This window comes from Arachis duranensis, chromosome 2 (genome assembly GCF_000817695.3).
Source record: "Arachis duranensis cultivar V14167 chromosome 2, aradu.V14167.gnm2.J7QH, whole genome shotgun sequence".
In the NCBI taxonomy this organism is placed as follows: Eukaryota; Viridiplantae; Streptophyta; class Magnoliopsida; order Fabales; family Fabaceae; genus Arachis; species Arachis duranensis.
In genome coordinates this window covers 5,066,182-5,083,731 of record NC_029773.3, presented here as the reverse complement: position 1 = coordinate 5,083,731, position 17,550 = coordinate 5,066,182, and the positions used below count along the sequence as shown (strand labels likewise).

At 29.5% G+C, this 17,550-nt stretch overlaps 2 protein-coding genes across 2 annotated transcripts; one reads left to right on the top strand and one right to left on the bottom strand.

Moving 5' to 3' along the window:
* Positions 1–1,164: 1,164 nt before the first annotated feature.
* On the top strand, positions 1,165–7,539 carry LOC107473063 (granule-bound starch synthase 1, chloroplastic/amyloplastic). Its single transcript, XM_016092585.3, has 14 exons — positions 1,165–1,330; positions 2,216–2,592; positions 2,917–2,997; positions 3,097–3,195; positions 3,302–3,391; positions 3,798–3,861; positions 3,947–4,047; positions 4,141–4,250; positions 4,454–4,697; positions 4,798–4,974; positions 5,588–5,779; positions 5,887–5,973; positions 6,828–6,956; positions 7,264–7,539. The coding sequence occupies exons 2-14, from the start codon at positions 2,242–2,244 to the stop codon at positions 7,378–7,380; spliced, it is 1,842 nt and encodes a 613-aa protein (XP_015948071.1). The 5' UTR covers positions 1,165–1,330; positions 2,216–2,241; the 3' UTR covers positions 7,381–7,539.
* Positions 7,540–7,579: 40 nt separating this feature from the next.
* On the bottom strand, positions 7,580–11,987 carry LOC107473081 (probable RNA-binding protein ARP1). The gene is made up of 6 exons (XM_052257702.1): positions 11,849–11,987; positions 10,932–11,200; positions 9,916–10,051; positions 9,410–9,527; positions 9,210–9,246; positions 7,580–8,735 (listed from the first exon to the last, which is right to left on the bottom strand). Exons 1-6 carry the CDS (start codon positions 11,985–11,987, stop codon positions 8,451–8,453), a joined length of 984 nt encoding a protein of 327 aa, XP_052113662.1. The 3' UTR covers positions 7,580–8,450.
* Positions 11,988–17,550: the final 5,563 nt, after the last annotated feature.

The window sequence follows — 17,550 nt, the reverse complement described above, 5'->3', positions numbered from 1 at the left end:
ATATGGATGTTTACTCCCATCCATACCATAGACTTTGCCAAAATTTTATTGTTTTTTCCTAACAATGATATGAGATAATCTAGCTAATTCATAATAATAATAATAATAATAATAATAATAATAATAATAATAATAGAAGTGATTTTCTATCGCAATATATTTAGCTATCCAATTAAAGTAGTACTGTATTTAAGGGTTTGTAGTTGATTAATAAGGTATTATATGTACAAAGTGATATTTAAATCGAACACTTACTTAAACTAATTAATAAATTACTCACTAGATCAATTAAACTTGATTTATTTTTTTTTCTGTTTTTGTCATTAGAATATTTTATTTTTTGGGCCATATCAACTTAACAAGTTCTTCAGTTTGAGTTGGGGGCCAGTCCATTCTGTTACATTTGGGTTCTTTGGGTCCAAGATGTTGTGGAAAACCAAAGTTTTTCAAACTTATCCACCCAACTTACCTCTTTTGTGCTTCTAAGTTCTATCTATTATCACCGTTCATAACATGCTACATCTATCTAGCTCTATCAAAAACACTTAAACCAAAAAACCAACTCATCTGAGGTAGTTTACTTATTTGTTTAAATAAATATAAAAAATTTAAATTTTATTTTTTATATAATAATTTATTAATCAACTATAAATTTTTAAATAGAGTTTTAACTTTTAATTGCGATAAATAAGTAATTGATCTAGCAAGTTAAAAAATATCATGGGAGAAAAAAAATTACTTAACCAAAAGTGATGTATATTATAACATTATTATTTTATTTTTTCTTACCTCGGTCCCATTTTTATAATTTTACTTCATGTATTTTTCTCTGTAGTTGTGTTTAAAAAAATCAAAAGACAGACAAGTATACGAGCAGTTGAATAACAATTAAAAAAGTAAAAATAATTAGAGAAACTTCCCATGAAAAATGTTGCTATCAAAACAGAGAAAAAGCCCAAAACGAAAAATTGACCTTACTCTACACGAGGGCATATTCCAATTTTTATTCATTGGTCCCTAAAATTAGAAACTTACCCAATTTTTTTCTTTTTTCTTTCAAAATGATGTAAGCCTCTAGTAATATTTGAGGCGTCAAAAGCAATGTAATACACCAGAATTATTCTAAGGTTGCCACGTGGAATATAGAAGCATGTCACTGTATAATGTTGCAGCCTCATGTGAATCGTTTAGAAGCAATAAAATATACAATATAATATTAATTAATAATTGTTCTGCGTTAATGGTGGAAACTTCAGGTTAGTCCTTGAAGCTGAGTTCAACTACCTCTATCTTCTGCTTCCCTCAAATCCTCTTTGTGCTTCATAATCTGGTTAGTGCTAACTTCCAATTCCATGTTTGAGTATTATTGTATGTTCAAGTTCTGTTAATGAGCAATGTTCATTCAATTGAACAGAGTTTTATGAGGAACAAATGGTTCCTCAATTAGCTTCCATTCTTGAATATCTAATAGCTAAGAACTTTGAAATCATGACAACTTAGTGAAGATTTAGTAGTACTACACAGTAATTTGAGTTCAGAGATAATGAAATAGTGTTGAGATTTTGGGAAGATGGCTAGCATTGCTTTCATGTAATGATTAGAAATATTTACATGTAATGATTAGCATTGAATGTGTGCTTTAAAAGCATTTTTGACCTGAGATTATCTTAAACAACTTAAACAACATGAACAACCACCAATCAAATAAAAACACACTACATTCTAAATTACCCATCTAAATTTTAATATTAAAATAATCATCCGGACACCTAGTGAAATGACATCCAATATATCTATTGTTCACATTGTTTAGTATTTTCATTGTCTACCTATACTTTTCCATTATGAAAAATTAATAAGAATAAAGAAATAAAAAATAAGTTGTGTTCCTTTGTTAGTATTTTTATACTCTTCCTATGATAGACACAAAATACACTAATTCAGTGTTTCTGGACACAATGTCTCTGTCCCTCTTGTCTGCCAAATACAATTTTGTGTCTCAGTGTCTCAGTTTTCCGTCCCTCGGCTCGGATTGCTTGTAAAAATGGAGTCGAGCCAGTAAAATCACAACTCGTTTAGAAGCAGGTCAATTTGGCTTGGCTCATATAACTCGCGAGTTAAAAGGGTTTTAGTCAAGCGTACACGGGTTGGCTTGTCTAGCCTGTCTTTTTGTGATACTCATTCTAATTTTGATGGAATCTTTGATGTCCTTCAGATTCTTGAGAATCAAAGGAATTAAAGATGGCAACAATGATGACTGCTTCAAGCAACTTAGTCTCAAGAAGTTCATCATATGTTTCCCATGGACCAATTTTCTCATGTGAGTCTAAAGTGTCACCCATGGAACTAAAGCACACCAACAATCATAATGGACTAAGAGTCTTGAACCAAGTGGATGAGATTCTGAACAGAACCCAAATTAAAGTTAGTGCAGCAAAATCAAAGAGGAAGGGACTTCAAAGCAAGAGAGGTAAGCCTAAAGGTGTCATCATATGTGGAATGACTTTGATCTTTGTGGGAACTGAGGTTGCTCCTTGGAGCAAAACCGGCGGCTTAGGCGATGTAATCGGAGGTCTGCCACCAGCATTGGCAGTAAGCTTGTTGTTTTTAGTCACTTGAATTATGTTCCATTGGTCATTGTAGTCTTATTATTATACTTCGTTGATGTGTCACGTGAAATGACATGTGGTCTGACCATGTTATTTAACGTGATACATCAACTGATCTATAATGACGAGACCAGAATGACCAATGAATCTCATTTGGAAATATTCGAGGATTAAGATGAATCGTGATTACAAAGTCAATAACCAAAGTAAAAGCTTTAATTCTTTCCTATAACATTAGCTTTTTGCACTGATTGGCATGTTTGGGGCTCAATGAGTGCAAGACTACCTCTAATTAATCCTTGTCTAGGCTAATGGACATCGAGTTATGACAATCGCGCCGCGATATGATCAGTACAAAGATGCATGGGATACAAGTATTCAAGTTGAGGTATACTCCTAGAATTGAAAATATGATGAAGAATCATGTTTTTCACCAAGTTTGTGTTCTTTCTATGTCTAAATGCATTATGATTTTTTCTTATTACAGGTAAAAGTAGGAGACAGAACAGAAAAGGTTCGGTTCTTCCATTGCTATAAAAGAGGAGTTGATCGTGTCTTTGTCGATCACCCTATGTTTCTTGAGAAGGTTGGAAAATATTCCTTGATTTTGTTTATTTATTCTTTTTTTCCCCCCTATACTCTGCTCTGAATATGTTGGGAATTCAAGAACTTATTAAGGACTAAATTTGAAGGTTTGGGGCAAATCCGGAACCAAACTTTATGGACCTTATGCAGGGGAAGATTACCAAGACAATGAACTACGTTTTAGCTTGTTCTGCCAGGTACTTCTATATCTCTTTTCTGACAAAAAAATAAACACTAGAGATTAAGGGTCCATTCGGATTTAAAAGTCATAATTCGTCACAAAATGTATGGATATTTGTATGAAAGGACTAATCTGTCACCTGTTTTGAAACGTTAGGGACGAAATTAACATTATTAAACTTTATCCTACATACTTTTAATTTGGGATGAGATTGATGGTTTAAAAAAAGATACACATTACTCGCCATGGAAAATCTACTCTTTGTCTCAATTTTTATCAGTTATAGGCAGTTTATAAGTGTAACAAGGCTACCTTACATGAAAGATTAATTACATTAATCTAATGTCTCTGTATCTAAATCTGAATTCAAATGTCTTAGTTTAATTTATGTTCCTACTTTTCCCATATTTTCAATGTTGTAGGCAGCATTGGAAGCGCCAAGGGCTCTGAATCTTAAGAGCAATAAATACTTTTCTGGGCCATATGGTAAGAATTAAGTTCTTAATCAATCAGCTTAAGATCCTTAATTATGATGTTTTGTTATATTTATTTTATTTTATATTTTAATTAGGCGAAGATGTCATTTTTATCGCCAATGATTGGCACACGGCCCTTCTTGCTTGCTACCTGAAATCCATGTACCAATCAAGAGGCATCTATAAGAATGCAAAAGTAAGGTCTAAATAACATTGGTTAATTAGTTACTTAATACTTAATTATGCATTGATAATCAACTCATTGTCAGTGAATGCTACAATTTATCAGGTCATTTTTTGTATCCACAACATTGCTTACCAAGGAAGATTCGCGTTCGAAGACTTCTCGCTTCTCAATCTCCCTGACCAATTTAAAAGCTCATTTGATTTCATTGATGGGTATGATTAATGATTGGTAATTACTCGCACGAAAATGTTTTCATGTAAAGATGATAATTGAAAATTGTTAAATAGTTCCATATATTTGACTAAATTACTTAACATAATACGTGTCAGAATCTTAGAAATTTTCAATAGTTATGAGTTGTTACCATCGTATCCAATTACAAATTCTAACTACTTATATTGATCTAATCATGCAGACATGTTAAACCAGTAATAGGAAGGAAAATTAATTGGATGAAAGCTGCAATCATAGAATCATCCATGGTGTTAACTGTTAGTCCATACTATGCTAAAGAACTAGTCTCAGGTCCTGACAAAGGAGTTGAATTGGACAACATCCTTCGCCGAACCGGCATCATTGGAATTGTCAACGGCATGGATGTGCAGGAGTGGAATCCGTCAACCGACAAATATATTGCTGTCCGATACGATACTTCAACGGTAATAACTGGAAATAGTTGTGTTTAAACTCTGTTATGTATGGATCATAAGAAGATTGTCTAAAGATATGAAAAATCCTTTACAAAGTCTTCTAATTTAGGTGTTGGAAGCAAAATATATTTTGAAAGAAGCTCTCCAAGCTGAAGTTGGATTGCCAATAGATAGAAACATTCCCCTCATTGGATTCATTGGTAGGCTTGAAGAACAAAAAGGTTCTGATATTCTTGTAGCTGCTATTCCCCAATTGACTGAGGAGAATGTTCAGATAGTAGCCCTTGTAAGTTCTTTTCTTTTCTTATTTTTTATTTAAAAAAAAAATCAATGTGACATAATATGCAACCTTTTTCATTGATACTTCTGATTAGGGTAAACTATACTTTTTCTCCCTAATGTTTGCGAATTTGTTATACTCCTCTTGCGTAGTTGCATTTAATTTTGTCCTAAACGTCTTCGATTTGTGTCAAAATTGCTTCTGAACGTTAACTCAATGTAAAATTTTAGGGACAAAATAAAAAATTTTCAGAGATAGTTTTGACACAAATCGAAAACGTTTTTACCCTTTAGATTATTGTTTTTCATGCTAACTTTCAAAAATTTTGTACTTGAATAAGTTTTGATTTTATTATTCACGTACAAATATTTTCATATAAAGATGATAGCTAAAAAATTATTAAATAGTTTTGACATGTTTGACTAAACTGCTTAACATAACATGTATCAACATCTTAAATTTTATCTTCGCATAAAGATATCTTCATGTGAATAATAAACACCCTATAATTACTTCTTTAACTTTATATGCTATAAAAAAAATCGTATTATATCTTGTAATATTACCGTATCTCCGATCCGTATGGTGTATTAGTGTTATTCCTATATTGCCTTATTAGGGAACAGGAAAGAAACAAATGGAGAAACAGCTTCAACAACTTGAAACATCATACCCAGACAAGGCCAGAGGAGTTGCAAAATTCAATGTTCCTTTAGCTCATATGATCATTGCTGGTGCTGATTTTCTACTGGTTCCTAGCAGATTTGAGCCTTGTGGTCTTATTCAACTACAAGCTATGCGCTATGGAACTGTATGATTAAATTAAATTTTACTTGCTATGATATTTATTAATCTAATCATTAAGGTAATATGTATATATATTTATTAAACTTTGTATTATTTTTCATTATATGCTAGGTGCCTATTGTTGCCTCAACTGGTGGATTAGTTGACACAGTTCAAGAAGGTTTCACAGGATTTCAGATGGGTCCCTTCAATGTTGAGGTAACACCTTTTATCATTTCATAATGTGAAAATTTCCCATGGTAGCTTTGGTTGCATTTGGTAGCAGAGACACAGGATTCAAATTAAATATAGAGACTATAGGATACAATAATGTATTACTATTTAGAGTTAGAGAGAATATCTTAGGATAGGAAATTTAAGATGCATGTAGTTTGTATTTTCAGCTTTTGTTTATTTATTTTCAGTTTTCAGAATTTTATGAAGAAAAAAATAAATAAAAATACGAGATGAAAATAAAAGACAGAACTTTATTGTTTTCACAATTTAAAGTGCATTTTGTTCCTAATTTTCAGTCTATATAAAAAACTGGCCTCTAGACAATGCAACATACATGGACAGAAACATATATAACTTCTCTATGTTATTTTTGTTTCTTATATATCTTCTTTTTTTCTATCCAATGAATTAGTTTCTAAGTGTAATTTTAGAGTCTGTTTACTCTCAGTATTATTTATAGAATTTCATGGAAGAAAAAAGTGAAAACAATAAAATATTTTTTTCCATATTTTTCCTTCACAAAATTTTAAATAGAAGACTAAATTACAAGTCCTTGAGTACTAGCACAAACTATTATTATTATTATTAGAGAAAGTACATGGAATCAATTTTTAGTTATTTAATATTAGTTAATTTTTTTAATTCTAAAACTTTTATTTTTCGAAGGATTTAGGGTTTAAAATTTATAATTTAGTATTTAAGATTAAAGATTTATAGTTTAGGATCTAGAGAATTTAAAATATAAGCAAAATAATTTTAAAAAAATTAACTGATATTGTCTAAAAAATATTGGTTTCCTAATATTCCTCTGCTAAATTTTGAGTGCTTTGTTTTAGTGTGAAGCTGTGGATCCTTCGGATGTAGATGCAATTGCCAAAACCGTTAAAAGGGCTCTTGCGGTGTATGGGACTGGAGCTTTTACAGAAATTATCAAGAATTGCATGGCTCAAGATCTTTCATGGAAGGTGACTAATCAAAATAATACCCAAAATAAAGCATATATCTATATAAATAATGCGAATTTAACACGGTCATATTTAAGTATACACTCGCAATAGAACAAGACCAAACCAACTTCAATCGATTTATATGTTGGTTTGGCTTGTTCAATTACGAGAGCTCTATCTAGTATCTATTATAAAAGAGCACGTCTAAATTTGAGATATTCTATTTTTTTTAAATTATAAATTTTTTTTATTAGAGACAATCTAAGCTATATTTTTTACCTCGACATGATATTTTATTTTATTTATTTTTTTGGGGGGATTTTAGGGTCCTGCTAAGAAGTGGGAGGAAGTACTTTTAAGTTTGGGAGTTCCTGGCAATGAACCTGGAATTGATGGAGAAGAAATTGCTCCACAAGCAAAGGAGAATGTTGCAGCTCCATAATTTATAAGAACATCAACAAGGATATATGAGGAAAAAATTCACCTACTCTATCTATATATATAGCCTGAGTTGTTTGATGAATTATATATACTCCTCCTTCCTTGGTTTTTCTGTATATTTGATAAAAATAGTTTAATTTTATTAATTTCAAATTAATTAGCGGCGTTTATCCATCATATAATCTACACATTAAAAGTGCTTATTTTAATTTTTTTTTTTCAAAAAGTAGGACTATATGTATCATTGGATGCTACTGTACTTACCCCTTTATAATAACTTTTAGTAATTAACAATTTGAAATTATCCATTAATTATTGGGTATTATTGGGATAAGGTCAGTTAGTGGCATGCACAACATAACAATATTAATTCTCATATAAAATAATATACATTTTTCTATTCCTTGAGCAATTAACTCTTCCAAGTTGAATCATTCTTGGAATCATTCCCTTGATTGATATATATGTTGCTGATAATAATAATAAGGTGGAACTCAGGTGCAGTCGACTTCATGTGAAGTTGATAGTTGAGAGCTATTAGATGAAATTTTGACTAAATTTTTATTAGAAGTTGATAGCTGAGAGCCGTTAGATGAAATTTTGACTAAATTTTCATCTAATGGCTCTTAATTATCAACTTCACATGAAGTCGACTGTACCTGAGTTTTCACCTGATAATAATCTATGTCCCTGCTCTTTTTTGATGAATCATATCACCAAGTATTCAAGTATATATCACTATTATCAACCCTTTCTTGTCCTTGAACCCTTCTTTGATCTTCATAATTATTTTCAAGACATAATTTCTCTATCCATATGGAGATTAAGTTGATGAATTTTAGATAGAAGAAGTTCTTTTGGGTCTTGAAGCACTTGCACCTTTTCTTGTTGCCACTTCTGTTTTTTTAGTAGCAGTTCTTCTTGTCACTGTTACATTTAATAATAGAAATAGCGAATGTCAATTATTAAAGCCAGATATTTTAAAATTTTCAATATTAAAATTCAAAATCAATTTTATTTTTTATTACAGAAATTTTAAAAAAATAATAATCATAATATACACATAAAAGATCAAAATATTTTTTCACCTGAGTTACTAATTGGTGGTGTTGGCATTGAAGGAGGAAAAGTCAAGATACCAGGTGAGCCATATGGTCTTCTAGGGGGTAAAACTGGAATGTGCATCATTTGTGGATATTGAACCCTAAAACCATGACCTTGATGACTATGATATCTATGTGCATATTGAGCATTCAAAGGGTAAATATTAGGGATAAACCCTAATGGCCCTATTGCCCCATTATTGGAAGGGTAGTAAGGTGAGAATTGTTGACCTCCATAGATAGCATAACAATTCTAAAAACAAAAAAAAACAAAAAATCAAAAGAAATAAATCTGCCCAATATATATAAGGCATAGTCAATAATTAATATGCACCAAATAAAGAATTGTAATTTATATTTATAAGGTTTATTTTTTATGGACACACAATATAAAATATTTTACACAATTATTCAATTATATTCGTTCTTTTGAATGATTATTCACATTGTCAACATAAAAAATAGTTATTTCTCGTGATATGACGATATAAAAATTAGATGTATGTGTAAATCTATTTTATATCGACAGTGCATCAAAATTAATTTTTTTTTAAATCTTAAATTATAAACCAAACTAGTGACATGCATGTCAATATACTATAAAATATTAGAGTAAAAAATATGAAAAAATAGGAGTGGAAAAAAAAAAGAAATTTTGGGCAAAATTTTTCGAGAAGATTAGTATTTTTTCTATTATTTAAGCATCCAGTTGGACATGAATACTTACCATAGAGACCATTGTTTCTTGTGAGTATCCATTATATCTGGTAATAGATGATATTAAAAAAAAACCAAATTAATAATGAAAATATAGACAATATAGGAAGAAGGCAAAATATTAACCTGTAAAACTAATCATTATTATTAATATTATTATTATATTAAAAAAAGAGTACAAATTGCCTGGTGCTTTTATATATATGTTACCTATAAGTTGGATAAGGAATTCTGAATTGTTCATTAGGTTGATGGAAAAATGTTGATGAAGGAACAAAATGATGATGAGAAGGTGAAGCCAATATTCCAGCCACTGGTTTAAACCTTTCTGCATCAAATTGAAGATTAGAAGTTAATTTCATTGTTATTGTTATCAGTCATATATCCCTGAAAATTAATTTAAATAATTAATATTTAATTGATAAATGATAAACAATGTTAAAGGCTGCAATAGATTACCTCTTAGAATGAGAAAAATAGATTAAATTGATGGAAAGGACTCAAAATGAAGAAAAGAAAGGTATGTCATTATATTGAAAAAGAAAGAGTAAGATTTTTTGTTCTTGTTTTTATTTAAATTGTTATTTATTTTTAAAATATTGTGAAAAATAAAATGAAACTATTATTTTTTTCACAAAATTAAAACAGAAAAGAAAAAAGAGAAACACAAAGCAAATAAGGTTGAAAAAAAAAAAAGAATGGAAGGAAATTGAGACCATGTTGAGGAGTTTGTGAAGAGTGTTTCTTGTTTGCAGCAGTTGATGCAATATTACAATTTGCCCTTCTCCCATCAATTATTGGAGATGGATTTTGGCATGCTTTCTTTGCTGCCTCTGGATCCTTGAATGTGACCTATTGCAAAAACAGAGAATTATTACAAAAAATAAAATAATAATAATAATAATATGATCATATGCTAAATGAAATCAACTAATAAAGGAAATATACCGTGTAAAGATATGTGAGGATTTAAAAAAGAAGGTTAAATGAGTCCCTATACTTTAGTGCAATTTTTAATTAGTTTTACATAGTTTAAAAGTTTATGATAATTAAAAGTTTCATATTGTATAATTTTTTTTAATTAGATTTCTATACTTCAGATATTTCTACTAATTAAAATCCTGTATTGTTTAATTACTTTTTTTAAAAAAATTATAGTTTATAGGAGCTTGTATCACAAAAATTTTAAATGAGAGAGAATCAGTTGAAAAAGGTTTCTAAAATATAAAGAATTAATTAGTAATATTTGAATTAATAAAAGAGTAAATCAAATTGGTCCTAAGAAATTTTAGATGAGACATTTGGTTCCTAACAAATTTTTATTTATTAAAAATCTTTTTAAAATTTTTCTCGTCAAATAATTTGGTCATTCATTTCATTTTTAATCAAATTTTTAATATGCATATTACAAATTAGTAACAAATTGTATTATAAAACAATTATGTCCATATTAAAAAATATCACTATAAAATAAATTAAACTTCTTTTAAAATGACGAAATGACCAATTTATATGAGAAAAATTATTTTGAGAATTTATAAAAAAAATTAAAATTTATTAAAAATCAAATTGTCTGATTCAAAATTTTAGAAAAACCAATTTGAGTGTTTTTATTCTTAATCAAACCTGTTTTTTTAATTAATTATAAAATACAATAAATTACAAAATTTAAAAATATAAAATCTAATTATAAATTGAGCAAAACCCTTTAAATAGGAGAAACTAATCTTACAAAGCCATAACCCTTGGACCTTCCAGTGTTCTTGTCTGTTATGACAACAGCCTCTATAATATCTCCAAATTGCTCAAAATATCTTCTCAGGGTCTCCTTTTGAGTCTCCCAAGCCAACCCTCCAACAAATATTTTGTTAGAACTTGAATCATTGTGTTTCCTTGTATTGTTGTTACAATCCATCATCTGGAATAATTTTTTTTCTTTTAATTTTTGGGAGATATGATGCACGTGATTAATAATACACAGCAAGAAAATTAAACAAAAGGCTTAAAAAAATTAAAAGTAATATAAGGTCCAAACAGTAATTTAAAATAAAAAATTAGCAAAATTGAAATAGGCGGCAAGAAAAATCTACAAAATAAAATTATCATAAAATTATTTATTCTAAAAGTTTAAATTAATAGAAGAAGAGAACACATAAATAATTATATTTATAACTGAAACAAGAAATAATAAAAAATGAAAGTAAGTTAAACTAAATGCTATTTCCTTCATCATTCTCAGAAACTCATTGGCTTCATCATTTTTCTTTTTTGAGTTTCAAAGATGAGGCATCATATATAATAAAATCTCTATCATAAATCAATTGCAACACAAATGAGAAAAGAGAATATAATAATATAACATATATAAAAATAAAATAAAATAATAAAAAATTGTAAAGGACCAAACCTTTTCTTCTATAACACCACTTTCTGTGTGCTATAATAATTTATGCTGTTTTTTTTATAGGAGCACTAGACATATTTATCTTGTGCTCAAAAATTCATGTTCCTCTATTCAACTTTCTTCTCCCAAATATGCATGTATCTTCAAAATGCTTGCTCCATTTGAAGTTGTTGTAGAACTTGAGGAGATGATGATGATGATAATAATTTTGATGTTACATAAAATAATAATCCTTTTCTATATACCAAAAATAATATCCTTTTCTTTAAGGCGTATGTGTTCCCTCTTTACTCTTCTTTTCCTTTGCAAATTTATTTCTTTGTGTTTAGTTCTTTCTTCAGCCACTTTTTTTCCAGAAGGTGGTGAAAATGAAAATGGGGTCATGACAGGATAAATTTCTATTTCTGAGAGTATTACAGAGAATCAAATTATTATAATCATATTAAAACAGGCTATTTTTTCTATTTTTTTTCCAGAAAAAAAATACTTTTTGGAAAATCAATACGGGCTCTTTAATTTCTAAGTTAATAGCATATTTCTCACTTTTCGCTGTCACTTTCTTTATTTAATCACTTCTCATAATTAGATCATAGATATGTTTAGAAAAAAATTTTCATTTTTATTTATTAGAAATTTGGGTTCATAAAATGTTTTATTATAATAATAATAATAAAGAAAAGAGTTTTGAGGGAATATAAGAATTTATTATTCAAATATTCATAGAGTTATATATTTGGCCTCATTATACATTTCAAAATATGTCCTTAACTTGAGATTGCAATTTGCAAGTAGTTTTATTTCAATTTTGCTTATGTCAAATTTGAACATTCTAAAATGAAAAGAAACTACAGAATTTAAGTTCATTCAAGTCTCTATCATTATAATTGGCCATTAATCAATGTGAAGTGAATAATCCTTATTTTAATTTTGAAACTAATTTAATCTAGTAATCTTGTTAGGGGATAATGAAAATCGGTTAAAAAAAATTGCACATCTAAATATTCAAAATATTTATGTTCAATTTCCGAAAAGTACATATCAAAATTTATATCAACTGATTATTAACTATATGTTTTTAATTGTTTCTTAGATTTATTGCTTTTGAAAACTAGAATGTGTCGTCACTAAACTATGATCATAATTAATTGATTAGTTCATGCAGAAATTAAAATGTAGTGATAGAACCCATAGGAAGTACACCTTTTATTAATTTAAAGTGTGCTATAGTAGTTATATTTGTATAACAACCAACATAGGTTGGTCGAGTGCTCAACTCACTTGTTCATTTAAACAAGTATCGGGGGTTTGAATCCCTTCTTGTGCATGCAATAACCCATTGATCAACAGCAGACTTTTAAATGGAAGTTTGATCTACGACAAATTAGTCCTTGACCTGTTAGGTTGGAGGATACGTGGGCAACAAAAAAAAGTTATATTTGTATAACGCCTTTCAATCCATTTCATCATTTATGAAGAAAGTTAATCCTAAAAGTTGTGAATCTAAAATAAAGGGTCAAAGTTTGTTTCTTGTTGTGCTAGGGCTATAAAGAATAAAGGCATTTCATTTGAAATTATTTTAGTTTTTTTTTTCTTTATTATATTAGAATAGACTACATCATTATATGATTAACACCCCGTTTCCAAATGTAATCAAGTATCACCGAAAGTTGTAGGGCTATCTATATATAACTCAATGCCATAGGGGAAAAAATTAAAGTGAGAAATGAGAAAGAGAAAAGAAGAGTTTACTGCCGTATATGGCTAATAATAAGTTGTTTTGATATATTATTAGGGTTCACATTTTAGAATTTAGGGCAGGGGTTACTGTTGAAATTTTTGTCGGAAAAATTTGATAAGTGCAAGATCATAAGTGGAATATATTTGACGACCATTATTTTACAAAATTTTTTACCGTAATATTTCAGTTAGATTTTTCCACGCAAATCTTACAATATAATGTAAGTGTTGAGCCAATTTGAAAAAAAAATTGTACCAGAATTTGTGTTGATTTTAGCGACAGATTGTAATATCCAACGATAAATAATTGAATGTTTATATTTTTGTTGTGATTATCGGATTTTCTCATTAAAATGGTAAATAGACAGATAACAGTTGTATATTTGGTGGTAAAACCTTTTAAATATATCTTCATAAGCAAGAAACAAAATATTCTGCTTCAACAACTCTAAATAATAGAGTATTTATCCATTTTGGTCTCCAAAAAAATTTGAATCAGATACTTTAGTCCTCAACTAAAATTAATTATTTGATTGATCCCTAACAATTAACTTCGTCAGTCTTTTAGGTCTTTTGCTTCGTCAGTTCTAACAGAGGATAAAATGGTCCCGACAACTCTAAGGGACAACATAGTCCTTGCATTAACCCTATTTTTAGAAATGACGTCGTTCTTCCCTAATTTTCATTGTATCTTGCATAACCCTAACAGTCTAACACTGCAACTTCAAGCTACATAATACACACTCGGCAACTTTAATGTTCACAAGAAAAAAATTGAGAATTTTTTTCAACCAATTCATACTCAAAAAACTAATGACTATGTCTCTCAAGTATTTTGTCATCTTCGATGGATCACATGAATCTAGACAGCAAGTTCGATTTGTTAAAACCCTTCGTCGTCGCCATCTCTCTCCTCCTTTGCCCTATCATCTCTATAGTCACATTGTCCACTACTCCGATTGTTTCCTTCAGTTTCTTCTCTGAACCAATGTTCAGTAATCGCTTCAGTTTTTATATGATCAGCGACGACGGCATTGCTCACTGTACTGATAGCTTGGATGTGAGGTCGAAGCTGTCTACTAGCTTAGACTTCGGGAGAGAAGGAATGGACCATTTCAAATGAGAATTTGCATATGATGTCGAAGGAGAATCTTCTCATGATATCCTAATGTCCAATAATCTATATTGCTTGTCAGAGAGTGGAGAAAGACGTGTCCTTAGGGTAATTGTGAAACTTGGTCTTGATGATGTGGTAGATGTTGTCAGGATTGGAGGTAATGCTATTATCGAAGACGTGGAGGTGGATGCTTTTAGTGGGTGAAGTGCGGAGGAAATGGGTGTACCAATCACAGAGATATTTTTATCTTTTTTCCAACTCATGGCCAAATTTCATGTTGGAGGAAAAGATATATCACAATTCAGACCTTATTTATTCTTCTGAATCATATTGTTGTGTCTGTACTTGTGTTCTTGATTGTATATATGATTCTGATTCAAATATAATGATACAATGGTATTTTCTTTTACTTCATTTTAACCAAACATTTAACAATCTCTTCTAAACTCATTAGGTTAATAGCTTGCTGTTAGGTTACTAGCATTAATTTTGGTTATGTAAATAAATATTGTGAAAATTTGAAAAAGATATATTGAAACTGATATGACCTTGTAATATGTGATGGGGAAAGTATATGAGAGAATTAATAAATTAGTAGTAAATATTGCAAAACTGATTTATGAAAAATTGGGACTGTTCTGAATTTTAGTATGTAAATCGAATTTCTGAATGCATGTCTTTTTGGTACTTCTCAATAATTCTGAATTTAGGAGTTTGCTTTCAATTTTTCTGAAGTTTTCATGTGGATCAACATCTTTTTGGTGCTTTTTCAGTTTCATCTTTTTTACCCTGGTTAAACAAATTCCTACTATTATATTTTTCTTGCAGCTCCTGTTCTAAAAGCCGTGTTAAGGTACGGAAAGAAGCAATTTGCGATTGATGGGACCAGGCGTGATACTTACAATTGTCCAGTGCCTTCATGCAATGAACCACCAGTAAGAAGGCCTTTGTTTCAGTCTCTACCCATGTAACTATTTTAAAGAAGTCCCTACCATCAAGTGAAATTAGTGATTATGTTTCACCACTTGATTTGCTCCTCATTTTGCTGTTTTATGTGATATAGAATTTGGTAATTTTTGTTATATTTTACTGCTTGATTTGCTCCTTATTGTGCTATTTTATGTCTGTTTAATATTTTTATACAGCAACATAATAGAAAATGGAGCAACTTTAAAGAAGAAAAGACTAGTAAAAAAATATCAAGCTCATTTGGAAAGAGAAGAGAAGCATATTGAAGTTCCAATTACTGAGGATGATAGATCAAGGCCATTCCCAAATGATGGAGGACATTTTCATATCTCCCTTGAGGAAGATTATGTTAGTGAACATGAAAATGACAATTTTGATGTGAAAGCAGACCAAGTTATGAAAGATATTCATGTAGAAAGTGATGTCCTTTTGTTTGTTACTATTTGTTTTACATTTTCTGATTATCATTATTTGGTTTACGAATCCATATTTGATTCACAACTTCCTTTTCTATATGAATAGTAACACGTGAATATACTTGTTTAATTTGGAAAGACTTCTATATGATTCACGGTTGTCCCTTTCTATATGAATAGTGGCTGTTTTTTTGTTTTAATTTATTCTATTTCTCAATTTTTTTAATTTAGAAACACCAAAGGTTAAAAAGACTCGTGAAAAAACAAAATGCCTAAAGATTTATGCAAGAACTTGAAAAGAAAGGGAGGAAGTGACTTTTGATCGTGGAGTAGCCGTGGGGCCAACTCCTCAGAGAGTGAAGGAATTAACCAATTTTATTGTAACAATGAGAAGGAATAGTTATTTTATTACCTTGATGTACATTAATTGGAAAGTTGTGCCTAGGCAAATCAAAAAACGCATATGGAAGTATATTAATGTAAGTTCCATTTATTTTTATGTTTATGCCATATGTTTATAATCTTTTTTTATTCATATGATATGATAAAATCGATGTGTTTGTAGTCAAAGTTCATTCTTCCAAAATCCTCAAAGCTATGGGTGATGACGGGTGTTCAAGGAGCATGGAAGCGATACAAGACAAGAATCAAGAAGAAACACTTTGAACCATAATTTATTGTAAGTTAGTCGATAATTTTCTTGTTTTAGTTGCTGTTTTATGGTTGTTTTGGTTGTTGTTTTAGTTGTTATTTTATGGCTGTTTTATGGCTGTCATGGTTGCTGGTTTATTTGCTACTTTATGATTGTATTATGACTGTCGTAATTGCTATTTTATGGCTATTTAATGGCTGTCTTATGGCTATCGTGGTTGCTGTTTTAATTGCTACTATTGTTGTAATACTTGAATACACATGTTATTATTTTTAAGCTAATGTTTTGACTATATTTTTTTGTCCATTTAGATTTGACTGCGACTTTCTTATGGCTGGATGAAGTTTTCTAAAGAGATAAAGGCGACTCTTGGCACAATGGTAAAGCACAAAGTCGTTTTGGTTTCAAATGGAAAAACTAGTTTTTTTTTGTTCAATTTCATCATGAGAAAAATATGTATTTTGTTTACTTATGTTTATCATTTATTTGACTTGGTAACTTAGCAAGTATGTTAATTGGTACTTGGAAGACCTTTCTATATATATGCAATATATTTTTATTAGCTCATTCTCTTCTTATATTGATTAAATTGAATTTAAATATTTAAATATTATTCTTTTAAATTTTATATAAATATAATAAAGTTAAAAATATATTGCTTTAGATATAAAAAAAGAGAACCTAAGAAAAACTCAATAAGGTGTTGTTTTAGGTATTAGAAAAAGATAACTATAAATAAACTTAGATAAGTGTTGTTTTAGGTCTATAAAAAGGCAGCTTAAAAAAATCTAGACAACTGTTGCTTTAGGTATATGAAAAGGCAACTTAAAAAATATCTGGACAAGTGTTGCTTTATGTATTAGAAAATACAACTCATAAAAAGTGTTGATATAAAGTCTTATCTAAAGCGTTGTCTTTGGATGCTCTAAGACAACCCTTTCGTAGAGTTGCTTTTTTTGTAGAAAAGGCAACGTTTTTTGAAGGTTGCCATAAAAAAGGTTCCCTTTGATACATAAAAGTGTTGCCTTAGACTAAAGGTAACGGCCCTATAGCCAA

Coding starts and splice junctions, on each gene's coding strand:
- LOC107473063 (XM_016092585.3), top strand. CDS start 2,242: ATGGCAACAATGATGACTGCTTCAAGCAACTTAGTCTCAAGAAGTTCA. Junction 4,251..4,453: donor TCATTTGATTTCATTGATGG/GTATGATTAATG, acceptor CTAATCATGCAG/ACATGTTAAACCAGTAATAG. Junction 4,975..5,587: donor ATGTTCAGATAGTAGCCCTT/GTAAGTTCTTTT, acceptor TTGCCTTATTAG/GGAACAGGAAAGAAACAAAT.
- LOC107473081 (XM_052257702.1), bottom strand. CDS start 11,987: ATGACCCCATTTTCATTTTCACCACCTTCTGGAAAAAAAGTGGCTGAA. Junction 9,528..9,915: donor TTCACAAACTCCTCAACATG/GTCTCAATTTCC, acceptor AATTTGATGCAG/AAAGGTTTAAACCAGTGGCT. Junction 9,247..9,409: donor ATTCCTTATCCAACTTATAG/GTAACATATATA, acceptor ATCTATTACCAG/ATATAATGGATACTCACAAG.